At 36.4% G+C, this 26,188-nt stretch overlaps 1 protein-coding gene across 3 annotated transcripts in view; it reads left to right on the forward strand.

The window, feature by feature from the left end:
• LOC126035244 (zinc finger RNA-binding protein-like) overlaps window positions 1-25,929 on the forward strand; it is a 48,389-nt gene extending 22,460 nt beyond the window's left edge. The window contains exons 6-20 of one of the 3 annotated variants that reach the window (XM_049793532.1): window positions 164-414; window positions 1,417-1,608; window positions 3,838-4,138; window positions 5,063-5,256; window positions 7,813-7,932; window positions 8,920-9,065; window positions 9,458-9,620; window positions 11,335-11,540; window positions 11,785-11,935; window positions 13,627-13,768; window positions 19,161-19,258; window positions 20,086-20,181; window positions 23,244-23,355; window positions 23,466-23,563; window positions 24,305-25,929. In XM_049793532.1, the coding sequence (XP_049649489.1) occupies window positions 164-414; window positions 1,417-1,608; window positions 3,838-4,138; window positions 5,063-5,256; window positions 7,813-7,932; window positions 8,920-9,065; window positions 9,458-9,620; window positions 11,335-11,540; window positions 11,785-11,935; window positions 13,627-13,768; window positions 19,161-19,258; window positions 20,086-20,181; window positions 23,244-23,355; window positions 23,466-23,563; window positions 24,305-24,484 (2,450 nt within the window). In that variant the 3' untranslated portion in view covers window positions 24,485-25,929. Of the gene's footprint in view, window positions 1-163; window positions 415-1,416; window positions 1,609-3,837; window positions 4,139-5,062; window positions 5,257-7,812; window positions 7,933-8,919; window positions 9,066-9,457; window positions 9,621-11,334; window positions 11,541-11,784; window positions 11,936-13,626; window positions 13,769-19,160; window positions 19,259-20,085; window positions 20,183-23,243; window positions 23,356-23,465; window positions 23,564-24,304 lie in introns of those variants that run through there. The other 2 variants (XM_049793533.1, XM_049793535.1) reach the window with 2 other exon arrangements.
• Window positions 25,930-26,188: the final 259 nt, after the last annotated feature.

Here is a 26,188-nt window from a genome sequence, read left to right on the forward strand (position 1 = left end):
AACATAAAGAAAAATTCAGACTGTCTAACAATATCTCAAGAAATTGTTTATATCCTGCCCTGCCCCCCTCCCCCCCCTTATGCAACATGCTTGGAATTAGTGTATTATGTAATTGATACATGATGTACAGTGATGTAACACTTATTTAATTTTGATCTTTGAGGTACCTCTTATTCCGGCTATGAAGCCGCAGTGTATTCAGCTGCATCGTCCTATTACCAGCAGCAGCAGCAGCAACAGAAACAGGCAGCAGCGGCAGCAGCAGCTGCCGCTGCTGCAACAGCTGCTTGGACAGGGACCACCTTTACTAAAAAAGCACCATTCCAAAATAAGCAACTGAAACCAAAGCAACCTCCCAAACCGCCCCAGATCCACTACTGTGATGTTTGTAAGATCAGCTGTGCTGGACCACAGGTACCTGTATTATGTAATATTCTGCTATATGCTTTAGTCATAATTTTTTCAGCCAAAAAAATGACCCCTTTAAGAATATTTGTTAATTTTTAAAGACCTGATTCTATACTTTTACTAAAGTGAATTAAATGAAAATGTGTGCTATTATAGAAAGAAGTCCTATGAGAAGACAAAAAGATGCATCCCCTTAGCTTCTACAGAGAAGCTTCAGCTGTGCTTTGGACTCCAGAAGTATTCTAAACATTGAATTTGATTTGCTTTTTTAGCATAGCAAACTTCTTATTAAATACTTTTTTCAAAACTTTGTGAATGGTAAGCCTGAAAATTTATTCTTTATTGTATTCCAGCATCCCAGTTTAGTTTCACAGTAGGTACAAGTGCATAAAAAGTAGATATCAATTCATGCATAGTGTTTGTGTGTGTGTTTGGCAAAACAGTTCTTATTCTTTAGGTAAATTTGTCATTATTTCTCACTCTGTCTACTCTACAGGTTGCCAGTGTTGGTATAGGAACAAATAGCAACTTCTGCATTTCATTTTCAGCACAGCTTTATTTATGCAGTACCTTCTATTGAATTTATTTTTTTAGTTCTCTGGATACATTTAATAACTGTGGTCTTGCAGTTTGAGGAAAATTCAAAATCAAGAATAATTCAGTGCAATGCAGGAAACTGCAACTGAGACGCAGTTTTCTGATCTTATCAGGCTTTCAATGGTCATATCTGTTGAGCAGTACTTGACTGAGGAAGTGAGAAGGTAGAGGAGAAAAGACCATATTGTATTATCTAAAAGTGGAATCCTGGTGGTGAAGAAAATTTCTTGGTCTTAGAAGTGGCCTGCTTATGCCTTAAAGCATGTCATATGGAAGAAATATTCAGTGTAGGAAGTATTTCTCATACAAAGTATGTGTTTTATGCTATATTCTATATAACATGTATTCATGTGAGTGATGAATGAGCAGTACAAAGATAGCTTATTGTGTGTGTATTGTTTATTTAAACAGACTTATAAAGAACACTTAGAAGGCCAGAAACACAAAAAGAAAGAAGCAGCATTAAAAGCTTCCCAGAACACCAATAACAGCAGCACTTCTGCTCGTGGAACTCAGAATCAGTTGCGCTGTGAGCTTTGTGATGTGTCTTGTACAGGAGCAGATGCTTATGCTGCCCATATCCGTGGAGCCAAGCATCAGAAAGTAAGAACTTTCTCTTGTCCTTATTATACAAGTCAGTCATGTCTTTCTTCCCGTCGTTTTTTCTCATCTTAGAGAGGAGAAAATACACAGAAACATTATAATTCAAATTATTTTGTTTAAAGATGTTTAGTTCTACTTTTTGTTTCAAACTTATCTTTAAGCTCACTATTAGAAGGGCCTTGTTGGGAGAAAGGGGGGAAAAATATTGTCACGGCATCAATGAGAAGAGGATGTATTGGGGAAAGTGTGTAAATTGTAGGAAGAAGGTATAGAGTAAGATGGAGAAAAGCGTCAATGAGGACATGAGGTAGCATGCTTGTACCCCATAACTCTTTTCAAGACTTTTCTTGACATTCTTCTTATTTGTCTGGTGCTGTGAAGCTCTCAGTGTGCTTTGAAACACTGTAAGCTGAGTTAGTGCCAAGGGACGGGACTATTATGCATTGCTTTTTGGTATTTCTTGCAAAGAAAATTGACATACAGGAGCAAGGGACCATGTCCTGTAGTAGACTTTATAATGAGTATGTTTGGAAGAGTTTTGGTAAGCATGCTTTCCCTACTGTTTGGGTGCAGTTAGGTGGGCATTGTGGAATAAAGACTGTGGGCTGCGCTGTGAACCCCTGTGACCTGTGTTTTAAATTTGGCTGTACAATAGTAAATGGAATGGCAGTGTGGAATGTGTGTTTAGATATCACAGATTCTCCTCATAACTCTGGAAAGATTAATGTCAGTAATGGATACAGTATTCAGCTTTTATAGCTCTTTGTATCTCAGAACACTGTACAAAGTGGCATCAGTAACATCATTCCTATTAAAATAAATAAAACTCATAGCAAATTTAAAACAATTTTCCCAATATTATTTTTTGTTAGTACAAGAATTAAAATTATAATTTAGATAGACTTGCCTAGTGCTCTTTCTTTCATTAAAGTTGAGCCATTAAATTTTTGGGTTGTGCCCAGTAACTCCATAGGTATATGGAGTATGGTATATATTATCTTTATATATTTGGATGTCACTTTCTCTTCCTCATAGATAGTTGCTAACATGTTAATTTAGGTTGTCATCAGTGCAGAAATGAAATCTCAAAGGACTTTATTTCTTTGGTACACCGAAGACTTGTGTATTCTACTGGAAAAAAGTAATTTTGAAGAGTTGCTTGAACTTAAATTTATAGTATTATGTGACATTAATATGTCTGTATTCTGGTAGGGAACATGCTTAAAAAAATAAGAACAAAAAACTAAGTAGCATATGTGTACAGTTGAGCATACCATGATTGTGTACATGTGTTCGCATTAAAGGCATGTCTAGCAGATTTGTGGTGTGGTGTTTTGTGTGTGGGTGGTTGTGTGTGGTTTTTTCTTTGTTTTTTTGTTTGGTTTTGTTTTTTTTAGCTACTTTCAAACCCTGTCTTTAGTCCTTTAGTTTTCATTTTGCATGTTTTGTTCTTATGGACTACATGCATTGCTTTTTCAGGTGATGGTCAGCTGTCACCAAAATGAAGTATTATTCTCTCAAGCATGTTGTGAAAAGGCCTTTGCTTATTACTTCTAAGAATAAGCATGTACCTCTTCACTTTCTATGAGATAAAGAGCTCTGAAATATGCCTCTTGCGTACTCCTTAACTGTCTCTGCAGATGTGCTTTAAAAAAAAAAAGAAAATGTCTGTCTAAAGGAATATCTTCAGTTTTTCTAAGTAACCTGGAAAGTCTTTCAGTATAAATACTCTTAAAATGTAATGATCTAAAGAGACAGTGTTGTTGAAACTGAATTAAATAACTCTTATTTACAAATATTATTTGGAACCAAAATAGTTCAATGTACTACAGTTTTTGGAGGGAGAATAAAAAGCAACGAGGCAACAAAACAGTCACGTTGAAACAGTTTGAGCAAAATGTTTCCTTGAGTTTTACTGGCTTGTGAGTTTATTGGCTTTCTATTCTTGTCTACACAGTTTTTGGAGTAAATGTCTGAATTTCTAATGGAAATAAGCAATCTGAGATAACTATTTCCTTGTTACAGATGACAAGAAATTTATATGTCCTCCCATCCTCCCCCCCCCCCCCCCCCCCCCCGAGATCACATTTTGTAAAGAAGCAATAACTTTTTATTTATATTGACTTTTTTTGGTGATGTTTCTGTTAAAGCTTCCATAACCTATAACAAGTTCATTTTTTATAGTTATCCCAAGGAGATCATATTGTGAATTTCTCTTTATTCTTATAGGTAGTAAAGTTGCACACAAAACTTGGCAAACCCATTCCTTCAACTGAACCAAATGTGGTTACCCAAGCTAATTCCTCAACATCCACATCTGCTTCCAAACCAACTGCCTCTGCTTCAAATATAGCAAGTAGCAGCAGTACTGTGAACTCCTCTGTTGCATCCTCTGCAGTGAAAATTCTTACTCCCATGGCAAATGCACCACTTAACACAGTGCCCAACAACAAAACATCTTCAACCGCTGCTAACATAGCTGTAAAGAAAATATCTACACCGAAAATAAACTTTGTTGGCAAGTACAGAAGTCAGTCTTTATTTTGAAACCTAACCTATTCTATATTTTTTAAAGATCTTAGTGCAACAAATACAAATGTATTTAGTTAACTTTATGCATGAGTAACTCTGTGTTTAAGAGAATTACTGATAGGTGAAAATAAGAATGTATATAAAAGTTTTGCTTCACAATTTATGGTGTTTTCTGCCTTGCTGTCTCCATCTGACCTCTCTTGGAGGCTTCTCCCACCTTCATAAGAAGCCTCCCACCTCTTGGTTTCTTATGTAGTAGCTGTTGCAGTATTGCAGTTTATAGTCCAATTGGTCCTAATTTCAGTTTACAGTCTGGGCTGTTAAGGCAACCTGCATTAGGTTGGCAGTTGATAACTGGGCAACTGAAACATACTTGTAACACTGGAAATCTAACAGTGGAAACTTTTTGAAATAAGTGTGACAGACATTTAGAGATAGGAAGCAGTTGTTCAACAATAAGCTATCCTGCTCTTGAAGGAAAGACCTATGCAGTTGCAACACTGAGAGTATACTAGCTTTGTTATTACAAACATTATAAGGTTTTGAAGTACTTTTTTGGATCCAGTTACAAAAAAAAAATATCTGATGACAAAAAAGAGATGATTAAAATATATTTGCCGAGTTGTTCCCATTCAGTCCTGTCTTTTGAAAAAGCATGAAAATGAACGATGAAAATCACAACTCTAAAGTAAAAGTTTTTCTTGCTAAAATAAAAAACTGTTTAAATAACTTTTTGTTAAACTTTTTTTAAAAAAACTTTAATTGTATGTAAAATATGTTTAAGTCTTAACTAATTTTAAAAGACTGATAATACTCTGGCCAGAACATTGATAGTTGAAAATAAAGTCTTCAGTTTACACATGATGTGCAATCATATTCTCATTTTATGGAAGTCAATAATTTTAACTTTTTTGATTTGTAGGTGGTAGTAAGCTTCAGACAACAGGAAGTAAACTGGAAGAAATGAAATCAGCTGAAAGTGTTAAAACAACAACTGCTGCTACAGTACAAACACAGGAAATAAAACCAGACACAGCAGCTGAAACAGTGACTCCTACGGCTCTTGCTGCCTTGCAAAGTGATGTCCAGCCAGTGGGCCATGACTATGTGGAGGAGGTACTGATATGAAAATGTGGATTTTTTTTTTTTAACTATTTTGGTGAAAATTTATTCAACATGAAACAATCACAGAATGTTTGAGGCTTGTAACGCAATTCACTAGACCTGAAGGCATGCACATGTGCAATCCTCTCTTGAATTCTGTTAAATTTTAGCAGTTCCTAGTAACATATTCTATGGTTTAACTACACACGGCCTAAAAAAACCCCAAAAGACGGTTCTCTCTAGTCATTTTGAATTTTCCTTCCTCTTCCTTGTTTCTGAAAACATCCTTGCATCATTCTATTAAAAACAAAAAATACCGAGTGCTGATGGATAGCTAAACCATGTACTATCAATAATTCATCTCAAGGATGAATATCCTCATGTTTTCAATACACCCTTACTGCTTTGTTCATCTTCACTTTTAGTCTAACTGCCTCGTTGAAATCCAATCACATTCTGCAATGTTTTCCTCACTGTACATCACAACGTAATGGCAAGTGTCTGTAACAGTGACGCAAATACATGCTCTGTATCTACCTCTCTTTACTCAGTTGCACACAACGGACAGCTCAATGCCTATACCACTTCCTTTGTTATCAAAGCATCGATTTTATTCAAGTTACTTAACAGCCATGTTCACAATGATAACACAAGACAGAGAACTGAGCTTGAGATGTTACGTCTAGCCTGAAAAAGTACCAACTACTAACATTTTCTCCTGTCAAAATCACAGAATCAAAGAATGGTTGAGGTTGGAAGGGACCTCTGGAGGTCATCTGAGGGTCCAATCCCACTCAAGCAGGGCCACCTAGAGCCAGTTGCCCAGGACCATGTCCAGACAGCTTTTGAATATCTCCAAGGAGGGAGATTCCACAAGTTCCCTGGGCAACCTGTGCCAGTGCTCAGTCACCCTCACAGTAAAAAAAAAAAAAAAAAAAAAAAAAAAAAAGCATTTCCTGATGTTCAAAGGGGACCTCCTATGTTTTGATTTGTGCCTATTGCCTCCGGTCCTGTCACTGGGCACCACTGAAAAGAGCCTGGCTCTGTCCTCTTTGCATCCTCCCTTCAGGTATTTATATACATTAATAAGATCCCCCCTGAGCCTTCTCATCTCTAGGCTAAACAGTCCCAGCTCTCTCAGCCTTTCCTCATAGGAGAGAGGCTCCAGTCCCTTCATCATCTCTGTGGCCCTTTATTGGGCTCTCTCCAGTATGTTCATGTCTCTGTTGCACTGGGGAGCCCAGAACTGGACACAGGACTCCAGGTGTGGCCTCACCAGTGCTGAATAAAGTGGAAGGATCACCTCCCTTGACCTGCTGGCAATACTTTGTCTAATGGCAGCCCAGGATGCCATTCACCACCTTTGCTACAAGGGCACATTGTTGGCTCAAGTTCAACTTGGTGTTCACCAGGACCCCCCTAGGTCCTTTTCTGCCAAGCTGCTTTCCAGCTGGGTGGCCCCCAGCATATATTGGTGCATGGGGTTGTTCCCCCCAGGTGCTGGACTTTGCACTTCCCCCTGTTGAACTTCACGAGGTTCCTGTCAGCCCATTTCTCCAGCCCATTGAGATATCTCTCTCTGGGTGGCAGCACAACCTTCTGGCACATCAGCCACTGCTCCCAGTTTTGTGTCATCAGCAAACTTGCTGAGGGTACACTCTGCCCCATCATCCAGATCGTTAATGAAGATCTTAAACAGGACTGGACCTAGTATTGACCCCTGTGGTACGCTGCTAGTTTCTAGCCTCCAACTAGGTTTCTTTCTATTGATCACCACCCTCTGGACTTGCTATTAAGCCAACTTTGAATCCACCTCACTGTATGCTTATCCAGCCCATACATTAACTGCTCATCTATGAGGATATGGTGAGAGTGTTTCAAAGGCCTTACTGAAGTCCAGGTAGACAACGTCAACCGCTCTCCCCTCATCTACCAGGCTGGTCATTTCATTGCAGAAGTTTATCAAGTTGATCAACACGACTTCCTTTTGGTGAAGCCATGCTGACTACTGGTGATGATTTTTTTTTTTTTTTGTCCTTAATGTGCCTGGGAATGGTTTCCAGGATTAGCAGCTCCATCACCTTCCCAGGGATCGAAGTGAGGCTGACTGGCCTGTAATTCCCTGGGTCCTCCTTGAAGATAAGAGTGACAGGGTATTGAACCTGTAAAGGCTTGTGTATATGTTTATGTTTTTGTATTGTGCGTGTTTCTTTTGAGCTCAGTGGGGCATTCTTCATGTGGGTGGCATGAGATATGTGGATGAAGTCTGATGTAAATTTTTCATCATCTGCGGGTTTGTAATTATTCAACTCAATATGTTCAGGCTCGAGTTTAAAGCTGTGTACTCTTTGGAAGAACTTTGTTCTTCGTTCATTACCATACACAATGGTGTGTCTGTTGGAATTTAAATTCTATTTTGCCTTCTTTCAGTTACTGTGTGAACTTCTTAACATGTTTTGAGATGGGTAGACGTTATCCAGTGTCACTGAATTAGATTAATTTTTACATCAGCTTTAGTGTTTTTTTAAAAAAAGAAAAAAGCCAATATGTTATAACTTTATTTTCCAGGTAAGAAATGATGAAGGAAAGGTCATCCGTTTTCACTGTAAACTTTGTGAATGCAGTTTTAATGATCCTAATGCCAAGGAGATGCACTTAAAAGGGAGGCGACACAGACTTCAGTATAAGGTTAGTAGAAACGCTAATGCTTCTATCTGAAAATCCACCAGATGTCAGCTGACTGATTACATGTTCTTACATTTAAAGACTAGTCAAAAGTAGGTACTCTGAGTAAACAGCGTATAAAAAAACCTAGAGAAACATATTTCTTAGGGAGTATAGTCTTTAAAGTAGTAATGCAGAATGTGAAACTGCATTTTGGTTTGGGGTTTTTTTAAACATTTTGAATGATGCTTTCAGGCAACCTTTGCAACATTAAAATATTGTATAATGTATGCAAGCAACAGTAGGTGCTTTATGTTGTTTACCATGAATTTCAAATAGTGTAAAATAGTAGTGCTCAATGTTTTCGGTAGGATAAACCACATAATAAACCCGTTGTGGAGACATTTGAGAAACAAGTGTTGCAGACTTTTTAGTCATGAATGGAGAGACATCTATACTGATATATGGTGTATGTTTTGTTTATTATAAGATTATATAGGAAGAATCTACTGTGGTGACAGGAGATACAATGGGCCTACATAATCATGGGAAGGGATGAAAGAAGAAAAAAAAATTGCCGGAAAAATGTATTCAGTAACTCATGATTATGCCCCTGTATGAGGGACCCTTCAGGAACAGGGCATCAGGAAGCACACTGTAGTTAAGATGAAATTTTTTTTTCAGGCTATAGAGTAGTCATCCTGCTACAGAATGAACAGCAAATTACATAGTATTTCGTGTAACATTTTTAATCTGAAATTGCTTTGTTCTCATATAGTTGAAGAGGGAATTCATACTATTTGTAAGACGTTGCTATTTCTTTCCTTTAAAATACCGGACGCAGATTTTTCTTCTTCAACTATTCATTCAGTGCAGTTCTAAAACTGCATTTTACTCCCCTTGATTTTACCATAGAACAGTGGTGTATGTGTTAAATATGTCAGAACAACTCTGTAATCTTGAGATGACAAGAGGCAAACCAATGTTTCATTCATTATTTTTCTAAACTAGAAAAAAGTAAACCCAGACTTACAAGTAGAAGTAAAGCCCAGTATTCGAGCAAGAAAAATTCAAGAAGAGAAGATGAGGAAACAGATGCAGAAAGAAGAATACTGGAGAAGGCGAGAAGAGGAAGAACGCTGGAGGATGGAAATGAGGTAATGTGTTCTGTTTTATCAATGAATGAGATAAACCTGCAGTCAGATTATCTAAAACTAACTCTGCTTCTGTAGTTACTTATTTTTAATACTTGTTTTGGGAACTCTACTATCTTGTTTTAAATTAAGTTGTCATTATTCCTCGGGGTTTTTTATTTGTTTTTGTTTGTTAGTGTTCAATGCCTCTGAGGAATGTAGACTTATTAGAATTATTTGCTATAAATTCAGGCCCACTTTCAAAATAACCATTCATTTTAGTTATCCTCTGGAGTTCACTGGTATTTGCTTATGACTACTAGAAATGAGTTAGTGAGGACATCCAAGAATTTATTTGGAATGGTTGGAAGTATTAACTGCTATATAAAGAGAACACTTTGATTTACATACTTCAGGCGATATGAAGAGGACATGTACTGGAGAAGAATGGAGGAAGAGCAGCATCACTGGGATGACCGTCGCAGAATACCAGATGGAGGATATCCTCATGGTCCTCCGGGACCTCTAGGCCTGCTGGGAGTTAGACCAGGAATGCTTCCTCAGCCTCAAGGACCAGCTGTGAGTTTCTTAACTTCAGGGGAGGGAAAAAAAAAAAAAAAAAAAGGGAAAAAAACCCAAACCAAACAAAAAAAAACCCAAAACATACTTACCAGGAGGCACAGTTAAGAACTATAAATTATTCAGTGCTACTTTAGTTGCCTCCAGTGTTTCTTAATAAAGGATTTGGAAAAGTGAAGAAAAAATTATATACTAATGAAACTGTGTAGATGGACCTGTTTTCCAAAATAAGTCCACTTATGATGAAAGGATGCCTTGAAGACAAATATTGTTTCTTCTGAAATACAAGTCACTCTGGATTTGTGTACTATTTTTTTTATTGAATTGCATTATACTTTATTTATCTAATTGTGGACAAATGTATGGATAAAAAGTGGTTAGATCGTCAGTCCCAGAGGATAATGGTTAGTGGTGGGTCGTACTCTACCTGGAGGTCAGTAACAAGTGCAGTACCACATAGTTTATCCTGGGATTTGTCTCATTAGCACCTTATCAATGATCTGAAAGGTGGAGTGAGTGCACACTCATCAGATTTGCAGCTGACATGAAATTGAATCAGTTCAAGGTGGGGTGAAGAGTTGATACCTTTGAGGGCAGGGCTGCCATCCAGAGGGACCTAGGCAGACTGGAGTAATGGACCGACAGGAACTTTGTAGAATTCTGCAAGGACAAATGGCTAATGCTGCACTTGGGAAGGTATAACCCCTTGCACTGAGGGGCTGGGGAGTGACAGGCTGGATAGCAGCACTGCTGAAAGGGACCTGGGGTTCTTGGCAGATAGCAAGCTGAATGTGAGTCAACCGTGTGCCCTGGCAGCAAGGAAGGCTAACAGCATCCTGGGTGATATTAACAGGAGCATAATCAGTAGATAAAGGGAAGTTATCAGCTTTCATTAGACCCAAACTGCAATACTGCATTCAGTTTTGGGCTTTCCAGTACAAGAAGGATATTGATAAACCATAGCAGGTTCAGTGTGGGGCTACCAGGATGGTCAGGGGTCTGGAGTGTGTGCCCTGTGAAGAGAGACTTGAGGGATCTGGGCTCGTTCAGCCTGAAGAAGAGATAGCTTCAGTGGGATGTAATAGCATTCTAATACATGTGCATTATAAAGACAATGGAGCCAGGCTCTTTACAGTTGTGAGGGGGTGAGATACAACCAGCTTAAGCTGAGACAAAAGAGGTTCAAACTGAATATGGGAAATTTTTTTTATTATTCCTTCACACAGATGTTGTGCAGCTTCCATCTTTGGCAGTTTTCAAGAACTGACTGGATAAAGCCCTGAGCAACAAGATATGGTCTTGTAATTGACCATGGTTTGCACAGGAGGTTGGACTAGAGGACCTCCTGAGGTCCCTTCCTATTTGAATTCTTCTGTGATTCTATGAAAGCAATCATGGATACTTTATTTTGCAGCAGTATGCAAGCATTTCCCAGTTAACAGAAAGACAATAGATGTTTATGTTGGGGAGGTACTTTTGATTCTGGGATTTCATAATTTGTTTATTTTTTTATACATTTCATGTTTTTTCAGACATGATTGATTGTGACCAGTGTAAGTTGTTAAGGACACTTCAGTTCATGTTTTGTTACATTTCAATGATTTGAGATTTGAATATTCTGTTGTTTAGCCACACGTTTGGGTTTTGGTCACATATCATCTGTGAACTTGGAAGTGTACCGAAATTTCAGAAATGTGCTTTTTCATCTGTTTAGCCTCTACGCCGCCCTGACTCCTCTGATGACCGCTATGTGATGACCAAACATGCAACTATATATCCAACAGAGGAGGAACTTCAAGCAGTCCAAAAAATTGTTTCTATTACTGAGCGTGCTTTGAAACTTGTTTCTGACAATATGACTGACCATGAAAAAAGCAAGAGCAAAGAGGGAGATGACAAAAAAGATGGCAGTAAAGACAGGTAATTTTTTTATTATTATTATTTTTTAAGAATTTCATCACTTGTTTCTGAAGTAATTTTATGGGTTTCCTTGCACTGTTATCAGTGCTTCCAGGGATTCTGTTCTCTTTGGGTTTTGATACAGCATATATCACTATGGCCTCAAGAGTATATGAAATACTCCTATTTTATTTCACTTTTCTATCTTCAAGAGTTTTATGGGTTTTATATTATTTTAAATGCAACTTTTACCTATAATTCACAGAGCTTTGAAAGGCGTTTTACGGGTAGGCGTTTTGGCTAAAGGTTTGCTACTCCGTGGAGACCGAAATGTCAATCTTGTTTTGTTATGTGCTGAGAAGCCTTCAAAGATGTTACTCAGTCGTATTGCTGAAAGTCTTCCCAAACAACTTGCAGTAAGTAGTATTTAGATTTTTGGATTTGAATTTTTGTAAAGATACTGTAAAAATCTGTCCTCAAGTCAAATGTCTGCAGGGCTGACTGTGCTGCATTTCATAGCTCAGGTTCAGTTTCTTTTCATTTTCTGAGTGTTTCTGTCTGAATTCAGGGACTATGCTGCATGTTTTGCTTTCTGTATATTGTGTCCATACAAGTGTTTAAGTGTTTATGCTAGCAGTGTAGCATCAATCATCATTTAATAGATTTCATTTAACTGGGAAATAGAAATGATCAGAAGAAAAGACTATTGTTCAGTTACCAGTGGCAATAGGGGTAACTTGTGCAGTGTTACAGGAAGCTTGCGCTGCCTGAAGGTCAAAGTTCTCCATTAATGCCAATCTGTTTGTACTTATGTCTTGTTTCCAATTTGTATGTGTCAGCGCTTTGTAGTCCCACAATTAGTTAACCAAGTCTTGTGTGTGGTTTTTTGTTTTTTATAATTTGGCACTTTAAAAAAAACAAAACAAAACAAAAAAACCCCAAAAGTACATGCAGTCTTAGACCATTCAGCAGAATTCATTTGCTGTGTTTCTACAAGAAATGAAAGTGTAGGGATTGGCGCTCGGAAGATCTCGCGATGTACGGAAAGAGAAGGGTTAAGGGAGGCGGGATGACCGACAGACAGTATATAAGGGCGTGACGCAGTTGAATAAACGCCATTTGCAGCATCCTCATATTGGTGTCAGTGCTCTGTGGCCCAGGGTATGGTGGACCCTGTGCCGAGTCCCACGGGGTGATCAGACGAATGTCTACATGAAAGTACAGAATAAAGTCTTCAGCTCCAGTGCTCTCTACCTAACAAAGCCTGTCCACCATCATTATAGAATGCTTGTCACAGCATTAGTATTTCAATGCAGTCTGGTAAAATGCTCATCAGAATCAGTGGCATGGTAGAAGCGTTAGCAGGATCAAATTAATTAGAGAATAATCTTGGGTTTGCTCTTGTTTGAAATAACAGAACAGAAGAAAATTTAAAAACTGCACATCTTGGTCTGGCTTTGTGGAGAAGTTACTTGTCCCTCTAGTTTGTGGAAGAAGGTGATAGAGGTGCCTACAGCTTCCTTTTGGGGGTATTTAGAATTATTAAATCTAGTTGCAAGAAGCAATTCTGAATAACCAGTTACTCTTACTTTTTTTTTTTTTCCCCTGGTGTTTATCTTGCCCTTTGCTCTCATCAGAGGATGTTGTGACAGCCAAGTATAGAATGTGCCTAGCAGTACCCATCCTGTAACTGTGAGCTCGAAGAACCACCACTGCATCTTTTGTGCTTTTTAAAGGCTCCTATGTTCCAATGAGAAATATATCCAACTGGCACTTTAAGTGGCACTGAGGCTTTTCTTTATCTCAAACACTGTCAAGACTCTTGTTATGTAATTTACTTAGTATATGAATTTCCTTTATGGGTAGTTTTTTTTCTTCTGCGTGCTTGGTGACTGCTGTGTATTTTCATTAATGATTTGGAAACAGTATGCAAGTCCATCTCTCTCTCTCAATTGCGTATACTGTTGTTTCTTTGAATACAGAGGTATCTGCTTCATATAATTATATTGTGTTTCTGTCTATTAAAAAGACTATGTTGAAATCCACTTTCTTCCCCATACTTTTTTTGACCACATGCTAATAGAAATTTCTGTTTCTTGATATTTAGGTAATAAGTCCTGAGAAATATGATATCAAGTGTGCAGTCCCAGAAGCAGCAATAATTTTGAATTCATGTGTGGAACCCAAAATGCAAGTTACTATCACACTGACATCTCCAGTCATTCGGGAGGAGAACATGAGGGATGGAGGTTGGGAAGTTGTTAAAGATGTTACTTCTTTCTCACCTTTTTTTATATGTTTATCTGTTCTGCTTTAAGGTGGCATTAAGGTCCTAGAAGGCAACATGCTGGCACAACTAATGTATTTGATCAAAACCTTGTTTTTCAAAAACCAGTCTTGGTAGAGAACAGTTGGTTAAAATAAATGCTTATATGATGCATTTATTTAGTTTTTTAAAATTCTAACTTTATGTCCAACCTCAGCTTTCTGGAAAAGGTACAAACTTGAGTCTCCCCCCACCCCCCCCAAAAAAAAAAATTATATGGAAAGGAAAACCAAGTATTTTATAGCAAGTGGCTGTAAACTGGCTTTCTAGAGAAGTCTTGCCCTAAGAGAAAGATTGTATGGTTTTAGAAAAATCACTCGGTTTTGGGTTTAAACTGGATCAGTATTACCATCACTTATACATTCCAAATAGCAGCACCACTTAAAATGCACTTTTATAATACTTTTGATGGTAACAGTGCTTCTAACTTTAAAAGATTATGTGATTTTTTTCTTCCCTCCCCCCCAGCTCTCTGAGGTTGCTTTTTGGTCTGGAGTGCTTTTTGAGTATGTTTAGGCTCCTGGTATTACAATCAGTCTTCTATCCAACTGGCAAAAACAGACTAGTACAATAAGAAATGGCTTTGTCATTGAGCTGAAGCAGAAGGTGGAGCTTGTAAATCAAATTACATTTCTGAAGTTCACAGTTTCTCTGGTGCCAGCAGTGTTGCTTTAGGGTCTGTTCTGTAACACTTTCAAAGCTCCAAAAGCTTTTAAGCCAACAAGCATGATTAATGTCTGCAGTACATTGGTTCTTTTTGTTTATGGGTCAGATAAAATTAACTTTTGTTTCCTTTTAATCCTGTACTTTCATAGTTGAAAGAGATCATGACAAACAGGGTTCTGGTGTTTGACAGTGAACCTACAGTTAGGAAATCTGAGGCTATCTTAACACTTCTCATATGCAGGTTGAAAAAATTGTATGTATGTATACATGTGCTTGTGTATATACATATTTATATAAGCCACAGAGGCTTTTTTATTTCATCTCATCATTATGCGTCTTTTAAAATACTTGAGGTTTTTATATTGCATTAGTAAATGTTCTGTAGCTATGACTAGTGTATTGTAAGCAAGCTGTGTTAACAAAGTCGTCCTACACAATCAGAAAGAAGAACTTCAAGATACATTCTCTAGTTTGGATGACTTCTGAAGAGTCTTTAAGAGTGCTTTGTACATGATTTTTAAGCTGTGCATATTATTCCTAGCTATAAAGGTTTTCTATGCGTACTTACTGTCACACCCAACCAGTTCTACTTGTTTTTTGGCAATCTAAGTGTAACATGACTCTTGGTTTGTCTGTGCTGAATCAGACTTCACGTATTATTTAAGTTCATAAAGAATACTTTAACTTAAAAGATTTGATTATTAAATTATGTTAACCATTAAATGAAGTTAACCTTAAAACCCACGTTTATTTCTTAATGTACTATGCAAAAGTGCAGTATTGATTCCTGTCACAATACTCAATTTCAATTTTCTGGCCTAAAATTCTATGACGTAGACTAAAAAGAAAATCAATTTCAAATTACTATGATCAATCCCTTAACTTATGCCACCTAAAGGAAACAAATCTGTATTTTTGTCTGACCCACACTTGAGTTAAAATGATCATTGTGAGTTTATTCACTGCTGAATGCAGTACTGCCTCTAGGCAAGCAAAATCAAGTTAGATTTCTCTTCAAGACACTGAGCAGTATAAAAAGGATGTGCAGAAAAGTTCACACTTGAAACTAGAGCAAATAGAAGACTGAATTCCAAATTATTGCAGCAAAGAAGGCCTTATTATGAAGACTGCTGCTTATTTGCTGCAGAGTAATAGTATTTATTTGTGATTTTTCTTACTGCAGCTTCTCATGCTCTGTGTCTTACAGTGGTTTAAAGATGGTTTAAAGTTTGGTTTTTTGTTTTTAGCCTGCTTGGGAAGCTAGTTCAGGTGATAAGGAAGGCTTTACTGGAAGAACCAGTTTGAGTAAAGATGAGACTGAGACTTGCATGTGGAGTAGAATCATGTTTGATGTGTAATAATCCCATTACATGATAAAAGGCTAAAAAAACCCCCAAAACCAGTGTGAAATAAAATTGTTAACCGCATATCTACTGTTCCTTACAGTATTGTGCATTTGACAGTTTGAATATATCAGATTTGGTAAAGTGCTCTAACCCCTGCTGTGGAATCTTTCCTTCAGCAAACAAAGTGTACATACTTATAAACGCGTATATGTGTGCGTGTGTGTGTGTGTGTTTTAATCCTTAGCTAACAGCCCCGGTCCAAAGCCTTCTAACAGAGGGACTTGATTCCTGTCAGGGGTGGCTTGCCAAGACATTGGAAGGATTTTTGACCAAGGTTTTCTAAAGCTCAGTGTCACACCTGCCATGCTTTACAAAGGAGGGGGTTTGGATACATAGTCCTAGCATTTACTGTTACTTTGTGTGGTTTTGTTTCTTTTTCTTTTTGTCTTTGTCTCTCTCCTAGAATTAAGCAGTGTTCACACTAGTCTTGAAATAGTTGACTGGGTAAAATGTATTTCACATAATAAAACTTACCAAACTTGATATACCTTTTAATGAAGAGGTAGTGTGGACACAGCATGTCTCACTGAAGATTAACCCCTTATAATTAAGCTAGTAATAAATTAAGTTATATAGGGTAAGAATTTGTGCTTGTGTTTTGTAAATTAATTCTTTTTTTTGTATTAGCTTAACAGGGTAGTAGGTTAAGCATCTGAATTTAGTTAAATAGTCTTTAAGGGGTTAATCCTGCAATGTCAAATATGCAAAAATCCACAGATTAAGTATTACAAGAGTTTCCTTGATATGTTTTTTTTTAGTCAATGTATTCTCAGTGCAATAGGTGCCTTGCAACTTCTGACTTAGTCTTTTTAAGTTTCAAGGGTATTCATATAATATTTATTAGTAGCACATTTTAGATCAACATTTCCAGCACTGAGTAAGATTCTCTTCTGTGCACTTAAACTGTAATTCTTTTTAGTAAAATTATTTTCCAAATTGAAGTTTTTCAGAGCTAGAAGTAATTGCAGTTTCAAATTATGTAGTGAATTATTGTGATAAAAGTTTGCACAGTGTCACCTATTTGCATATTAGTTTTAGAAGAATGTAAAAAACTGATTGATTAGGCTATTAGACCCAACAGAGCCATATTTTTATTTTTAATTTCTCAACTTTACTTTGCCTCTTTTTACCTGCTGTGGGTTTTCTCTAAATGTACTCCTTGTCTTTTATATCCAAGTTGTACTTGTTTCATCAGTTATCTTACCTGGCACCTCTCTTGTATAGGTTTGAGGTTTTTTTGTTTTGTTTTAAATGAAATACTGCTTTAAATGTCTACATTTGCTCTGTAAATGCCTCATTAGTGCAGGTTTTCTTCTTTCCACTTTAACATATAGTCCATAAGTTTGAATATCTGTGTGAGAAGATACCTATGTTCTTCTCAGCTTTGTTCTTCTTTTGAAATCCTCCCCCTTTTAGCCCTGTGCAGAGCAACGGGACTTTCCTATTAAAAAAAAAAAAGCCCAAATCTGAATGTAGCACTTCAGATAAATTTAATGATTATATTGCAAAGTTGTAGCACCGTGTTCATTCATAGTTTTCTGTACAGTAAAGTATCCTACTATTTATTTTACATTTGTGTATAAATAGGTCGTTTCAGAGCTGTCTCTCTACAGCATCTCTAGAAGCTTCTCCTTGCTGACGTTTTATGAGTCTCTCTCTCTCCTTTTTTCCCCTTTCCTTCTTTTTCCCCCCTTTCCTTCCTTTTTCCCCTTTCCTTCCTTTTTCCCCTTTCCTTCCTTTTTCCCCTTTCCTTCCTTTTTCCCCTTTCCTTCCTTTTTCCCCTTTCCTTCCTTTTTCCCCTTTCCTTCTTTTTTCCCCTTTCCTTCTTTTTCCCCCCTTTCCTCCTTTTTTCCCCTTTCCTCCTTTTTCCCCTTTCCTTCTTTTTTCCCCTTTCCTCCTTTTTTCCCCTTTCCTCCTTTTTTCCCCTTTCCTCCTTTTTTCCCCCTTTCCTCCTTTTTTTCCCCTTTCCTCCTTTTTTTCCCCTTTCCTTCTTTCCCCCCCCCTTTCCTTCTCCCCCCCTTCCTTCTTTTTTTTTTCCCCTTTCCTTTCCTTTTCTCTGACTTACCTAAATTTATATCTTGCTGGAGTAAACTATATTGTTCCATGCAGCCAGCTCCTGTGAAATGAGTGCCATTGAGTGAGGGCTTTTCCTTTTGTTTTATCTAGTGTATCACCAGTTATGCTACCGATATACTTTGTCACTAGTCACAATAGCCATTTTCATAATTAGTAAAACAAAGAACTTTTAAAGCTGATCATTGCATTATATCCCTACAATTTTTAAGTAACCCAAAGATACCATTTCATATTGTTCAGTGGTTCCAGTTTCATTGATTAAACCACTTCCAAAAGGGCCTTGTGGTCTTTTCCTTTTTGTTAACAAAGCAATCAGTTTGGTAATTTAATTAATCCTTTTCTGAACATTTAAATATACAAGATCTACTATATTTTCTTTGTCTTTCAGTCATTCTGCTTTGTTTTTTAAACTTTTCCTTACTTTTCTTTTTCCTGCTGAATCTTAAGTAAAGCAGTCCCTTTTCAGATCCTTCCTTGCATCCTAAATGATATTGGAGTACATATATCATGGGCTGAGGAATTTATTTATATGAATAAGAGAAGAGGGTACTAGAAAGTAATGGAACTCTAATACTGAAGAGCATTTCATGTTCCTCTAGTCAAGTTTCTTAAAGCAAAATCATTTCCATTGTAAGTTTAAGGTATGATAAAAATAACATCATTACTAAACATCTAGTGCTTTTGAGATTTTTTTTTATATACTTAATTTTCCTTTTAAAGAGTAGGTCCCAAATAACACATGACCATTAAAATTTATAAGAAACTAAGTTTGAATCTTTCTACTTGGTTAAAGTGGATTTTTGTGTTTCTTCTGTCTTGTGTTCTCTGTGCTGGTGCACTGTGTCCAACCATCCTTCTTTCAGTGTTTAATTTTAGGGGATATGTGTTTTTCCAGTGTTAGCTTAAATAATGAAGTATTTTGCATTGCATAATCTGCAATGCATTTGAAAATAACCTGAGAGCTAAAGTATAATATGCTCTTGATCTTCATACTGGGTTGATGCCTTAATCCTAATTGAATGGCTTTCATTGAACATTTACATTTGTTAGTCAAGTGTTTAAACTTTAAATGGCATGTGTGACATTGAAGCTACTTTAAGGAACTGTCTTGCTCACCTGGTCAAACACCCATTCCTCACTGCATTTTGCCAATTCAATCCATTTTAGATGTAACCTCGGGTATGGTGAAAGACCCACCGGACGTCTTGGACAGGCAAAAATGCCTTGACGCTCTGGCTGCTCTACGCCACGCTAAGTGGTTCCAGGTTCGGAACATCATTTTACTTTCTTCTTGTAGCCTTATGAGAGATTAGTTCAGTTGCAATATAAATGTTTAACTGTGTGAAAAACACTCAGCGTTGTTCATGCTAATAATACTTAATATTTTTCTGGTCCCTAAATTTAAATGTAGAAGGTTGAGTATGGAGGAACTGCTTTGTGCAGTTATTGCTTATTTGACAGGACTTTTTTTTTCTTTTCTGGTCATTGAGAAAGCGATGTTGAAAGCTTGATTCGCTTGGGGTGATCATATGTTGTGTATTTGTTATATATTCCATAAGGCTGCAGAGTAACTTTGCTTTAAATAATGGAATATGTGTTTAAAGCTTTGTGTTTAGGTTTAAGACTTTTTTTCCTATTTCTTTAAATGTATTAAGCGTAGGGAATGAAAGGCAAGAAGCAACTGTTTGGTTTAGTGACTTTGCATTCTGGCAAAGGCACAATAAAGAAACCAAACAGATTCCCTTGACCTTTCAGTCTCTATACCTATTTCTTAAACCTTTACTTTATTCTTTTTATTTCTAATATAGAAAGATACTGTATTTATTGTTATAAGTGAACGTAGGTCAAAGTGTACAGGGGATCAAGAAATATTTTTCTTGTATAACCTGTGCACTTTGACTTCTACCACCTTAAATTACTAACCCTGTATAAAATACTGCTGTAAATGGAAGCTCATGGAGTAAAGTTGTAGAATGATTTGTTTCAATCTTGTATCTGAGCTTCCATTGAACAGTGGTGTTTTAGTCTTTCAACAAGCCCTATTTGCTGTAGGTACTGGGATTAATTAATTTGATTTTGTATTGCTCTCAAGGCTAGAGCTAATGGTCTGCAGTCCTGTGTGGTTATCATACGTATTCTTCGTGACCTCTGTCAACGGGTTCCAACTTGGTCTGATTTTCCAAGCTGGGTGAGTAATGTTCATTTGAATGAGTCTTTTTAATGCACATGGTACTGCAAGCAGAGCATAGGAAAGCCTTACTACAGTTTTAAGATGTAGACTTTTTCAAGGAGTAATGTAGGGGTTGGTTTGGGTTTTTTGGGTTTTGGGGGTTTTCCCCCCCCAACAAATGATCCAGAATCCCTCTAAAAAGTTAATTTTCTGAGGTTTTGTCATTTGGAGCTGGAATTTTTTTTCAAAGGGAATTTTCTTGTTCCTTTGAATTCTTTGTGGGTAACATTCTTATTCTAGATTTTAGCGGGTTTTTTCCTTTGTATAAAAGAATCTATATTTTTTTCTAACTACCTACTCTGAATTGCTTGGAATTTACTGAAACTGATTGAAAATAATGTCAGCTGTGCCCAGATAGCTCTGTGATAACAGAAAGGCTACTTAAAAGAATAAATCACAGTAATTCTTGCGATCATTAATATATCCTTTCTGCAAGATGAAATACCACAGTACTAGTCTGTGGATGTGTCACCATTAGCATTTTAATCAGTGTCACTTAGAAACAGATCTCTAGGTTGTACCCAGTTACCTCTCTCAATTCTTGCAGCTGAGTGTTCTTGGAGCATTCCTTTTATATCAACTGTCTTAAATGATGCTCTCCAGGAGTGCAACTTGTGCTCTGAATATTAACAGATGTTCAATCTGTGGACTGGACAAAGTTAGTCTGAAACAAAATCTCTGCAACGTATATATGTGGAAGTAAACTCGGCTCTGACTGTTTTGTTTCATAGACCAAATCCTGTTGCACTGTGCTGCTTCCTAATGTAGACTTTTCAGTTTTGGCAGGAAGAGCGCTAACACTGTCAAGACAGTTACAGTAGTTAAAATTATTTCAATGAGAAATGTTTTACAACTGTACTAAGCTTGCAGATGATTTTATTCTGATAATATTTATTGCTTCTGGAAAAAATGTGGAGCAGTTATTTCTGGTTTTTAAATATTTAAAGTAAAAAAAAGTTCCAGTTTCCATGTTACATTTCATGAAAGATACACTGTACAAATATAGCTTAAAAGAAGCTAAGTAGTATGTAAGTACCCTCAATATCACTATGATACTGAATTGTCAAAGAATAAACCCTGGCATACTTTTAGAAAAACATCCTTAGAACTATTGCAACACACAACAGGCACATAGATGAAGAACAAGGAATGTTCTCTTATTTCTCATATCTGTTCTAAGGTACAGCCAGAAGGGAAGAGAGGTATGAAGCAGTGTGTCAGGCCTAGCTATGTCTCAGTTCTCTCCAAAAGTGCTTCCTGGCTTGCTCCTGGTACCTGATGCATTGCCAGTGACATGAATCAACATTGAAGTCTGTGTAGTCAGTTATTCTTTTGGCCTGTTGGCAAAGTCTTACTGACAAAAACAATGACAGAATGAAAATGGTGATTTTAAATATATGTAATTTCTGACAGTCACAGATGAAATTTCGTAGATAGAAGAAATACATTTTTCTGGATACAGATCTTCTCCTGACCTGTATGCTAAAAGCCTGTTACAAGCCAAAGAGATGCTAGAACTTTTCAAAAAGAGCTTAAGTAGTTGTAATAATAGAAAATATTAGGAAGTCTAAACACAGACATTAGTATCAGCCTTTTTATATACCTAAAAATAAAAACTAAATTAGAAGAATTTTGTCAGGTTCCTACAAGTTAGAAGGAACTAATATTCAAGGTTGATTCCCCACCCCCCAAACTTGAAATCCAGCCTTTTGTGCACATAAACACCAGGGCATCATAATTCACATTTTCCTAGGATTATGTTGTGGACTTTAGTGTATTGTATGAGGATCCAAAAGAACTAGACTTGAATAAATGCAATAACATGATCTGCTTTTTTTCTTTCCTGCTGTATTTTGCTTCATACTTGAAAACAACTAAATTACTGTTGCTAAAACTCAAAAGCTTGATCCTGAATGATACAGTGGGAGTACGGAAATACCATGTTCAAGAAATGAAATTTGTCAGTTAAATTGAGCTAAAATAGAAAGGAGTGGGCACCCTTAGTGAAGGACTGTAATCAACACTGCCTATAGTTACTTGCATGCATTAGAATAGGCATTTACTCTTGGAAAATAAAAGGCAACATTTGAACAACTGTAAACTCGGGAGAGAAACCAAAAATCAAACTCCAAAAAAAACCCCACCAAAAAACAAGAGACATATGTTGTTTGAAAATGAAACTTGCCAAAGAGGTGGTATTGAAACATCCATTTAATGCTGAAAAAGCTAAGGAAAGCTATTCTTTACTTTTCCAAATATCTTTTATAGCTTTCTCTAGAAAAAATAGAGTCTAATAAAGGTAAACAACGGAAAAAATCACAGAAAACCCCCAATATTTAAAATGCAGGTAATAATTTAAACCATTTTAACTAATATCAAATAATATGTAAATTTTAGAAAACCTGTTTATCATCAAGGTTTTTTTACACTTGTTTTAACATCTCAGTTAGTGTTAGCCTATATCCAGGAAAAAACTTGCTGTGAACTTCAGTTTTGCTAAACTGAAGAACTAGTAACCACTTAAATGTTAAAAGGTCATTAAATTTTTGATGCTTTAAGTTTCTGTGTTCGTGTAGGAAAAAAAATTTTCTCTGTAGCATCCTGTTAATTTCATTAGATGAATCAAATTCATCATTTCATACTGTGTGCTGTTTATTCATGTGGCTGACAGACTCCAGTGACCTACTATGTTTCATGCTCTCTCAAAAAATGGCTGGACAAGTTGTCTACCTGCATATGTAGGCTACTACTGTATAAATTTCTACAAAACTTTTGGACAACTTGTGATGAGAAGAAGCATATCAGCATCAGTACTCAGTGTTAATCTTGCAGCAGCTTTCTTTTTATTCATCGTTATAAAATATCTGTTTTTTTCCATTTTAACTGAAAGTGTTCTGTGATGTGTAATGTTCTTCAACATTCCAGTATCAGAAGTTCTGTATTGAACAGTAGTAGCTTTTTTGTTGTTGTTGTTTTAATCAATCTTCTAAATTAGCTGGATTTTCTTATTGTTGGTCTAGGCTATGGAGTTGCTTGTGGAAAAAGCAATTAGCAGCGCTACTGGACCACAGAGTCCTGGGGATGCACTGAGAAGAGTTTTTGAGTGTATATCTTCAGGAATCATCCTTAAAGGCAAGTTGCATTTGACCAGTGTCCGTATACGTATGCTTAACTAACGTAATATCTGTAATCTTGGTTGAAATAAGGTAAAGATGTGCTACTAATTAGCCTAACTGTTGTAGGTGGTCCTGGCCTTCTGGACCCTTGTGAGAAAGATCCTTTTGATACACTTGCTGTAATGACAGATCAGCAACGAGAGGATATTACTTCAAGTGCGCAGGTAAGGAAAAGTGTGTGTGAAGTAACTAAATTTGGTGGCTGGTTTTTTGGGTGGGGTTGGTTTTTTTGGTTTTGTTTTTAAATGGAGCTATATGATGGACATGAATTTTCCTTTCATAGAATATAGTCCGGTCTTTCAAATGATCAGTCTTAAGCTAGGCAATGAAAACATCGCAACAGAGGATATATAATAGTGTTTATTTTTTGCACTAAAATTAACATATTTTCCTGAAAAGTTTGAAGCACTCCCATCTATATATATCCGTAAAGATGCTTGCTCTACAGCAGCATGTTATTAGATTTAAAATTACATTGGCATTTAATGTTTTATAAATAAATCTGTGTAAGTTTAATTTTTAATATTTATTGTATCCACTTACAGTACTGACCATTCACGCTTGCAGCTTAAGATGTTACTGCCCCTACCTCTTCATTAGATCCTTTTGCTAAAGATTACTAATGCATAATGGGACACGTGACAAGCCTTGGCTGCTTCAGTGCAAGTTCAGCAGCTAAAACACATGTATATTATTTTTAAGCTAAGATGATATACTTTGTACAGAAGCAACAAATGCGACATACACATTTTACTGTGTTGTCTTTGTTGGGAGAAGGAAGAGGGGATAGTAAGAGCTAAGGATAATATCATACACCACTAATGTTCTTCATTAATTGTTTGATGAAGTATTCAAAACTGACATTTGTTTCTAACAGAAATATCTTCTTTCTACCCTTTTTCTAGTTTGCACTGAGACTCCTCGCATTCCGTCAAATACACAAAGTTTTAGGAATGGATCCATTACCACAGATGAATCAACGCTTCAACATTCATAATAATCGTAAAAGGAGAAGGGACAGTGATGGGGTTGATGGATTTGAAGCAGAGGGAAAAAAAGACAAAAAAGATTATGATAACTTTTAAAAATGTTTGTCATCAGTGCTAAGATCAAAGGTGATAAAAAGTCCATTTGTTGCCTTGCTTTTAAACAGACATAATAATGTCTGTTTAGAACATCCAAAACCAACTCAGTAATTAGATTTGGAAGAGAACAACCTAGCTCTTCTGTGAGATTCTGAATATTTTAATGGATGTACTGTATCAGACAAGTTATGGATGGAAAGACTGCAAATGGAAACTGTTGTAATTGGAAAAAATAGTTTGAGGGTTTTTTTCTCATTGCATTTTCTTTAAATGTGTTGCTAACTTTAGTAACTTTTCTTCTTTTTTTGTCTCTTTTGTATTTTTTTATTAACAAGTGCATTGTCTTCTTATCTTGACTGTATTTAATGCAGCATTTGTGCTTCTGTTGCTATGTGTATTTTGACTTTTTATTTAGAAGTTTTTTTGTTTGCCTTTGACACAAGTTGTATAAATTACTTTGTGTTAGATATTATAAACTGTTCCCCTCCCAATTAATATCTTACAGGACTTTATTTTGTAAAGTGAGACTGCAGGATAATGGAGGGTTTTTTCCCCCGAAATGTGAAGGGGTTACAACACATAATTATCTTGCCATTTGAGTGCTCAGAATTAAATGTTTTTGCCAATCTTGTGGCATTTGTCTCCTTAGTTTGATATAACGGTGTAATTAAGACAAATTTGTGTTAATTTAATCAAGTTTGCTGTTAGTTGTGCATTAGCAGTATAAAAGCTAATATATACAGTATGGTCTTGCAACAGTTTTAAAGCAGCTGCGTAATTGATTAAAGTTTTGCATGATGTTTTTGTTTTTAATAGAACGGCTTTATCATTTTAGGTTAAATGCGTAGGTCTTTGTATGATTGACTTTGTGACATAGCAAGGCCAAAAAATAACTTTCTGAATTTCTTTTCTCAACTTACAAGCAGAAGTGGGCATTTCCCATTTAGACAAAGTTAGTCATTCTTTTCAGTTAACTTTGTTGACATGATATTAATGCCTCTCAGCCCTCAAAATGTTTGTCATATCAGTGCCTGTGAGGTTATTCCTTATAGCTATTCCTGTATAAACTTTCTGTGATTTTTTTTCCAATAATTCAAATTTTAAAAAGTGAAGTATGACTGAAAAAGTGAAGGGTATCAAAGAGAAAAAAAAACACAAAACAAAAACCCAGAAAATTATTTGATGTGGCCATAGTGTATGCTTATGTCTCTTTCAAAAAGCTAAATATAGCAGTGGTGTAGTAAAGTTACATCATACTGTTGATGTATGCTCTGGTACACAGGTGTGATTTGTTGTTGCAGCACTACAGTGGAATACACAAATAAAGACTAAAATGTATTAAATGACTAAAATTCATTATATGCTGGAAACTGAAGTTTCACTCATTCTGTTCAATGTGTATTATGCTTTGTTGCAAACCCATAAAATGCACAGATTAACATAGACTAACATTCTGGTAACTACTTTATCAATGGCTGTAGGAGAGTATCATATATTACAAAGATAATTTTTGATTTCTGGTACAATTTATCAAAAATCCCCTTTTGTTCCATTTTGAGGTCAAATATATCTTTGACCTTTTTAATAAATAGCTCTTGGAGTAGGGGGATGTTTTTGTTTGTGGCACCTACTGCTAACAGCATGGGCCTGTGGAATAAAAATACAATATTTTAGAAAAATAGAGGGAGTCTTAAAGAAAAATTT

Source organism: Accipiter gentilis, chromosome W, assembly GCF_929443795.1.
Source record: "Accipiter gentilis chromosome W, bAccGen1.1, whole genome shotgun sequence".
Taxonomy (NCBI): domain Eukaryota; kingdom Metazoa; phylum Chordata; class Aves; order Accipitriformes; family Accipitridae; genus Astur; species Astur gentilis.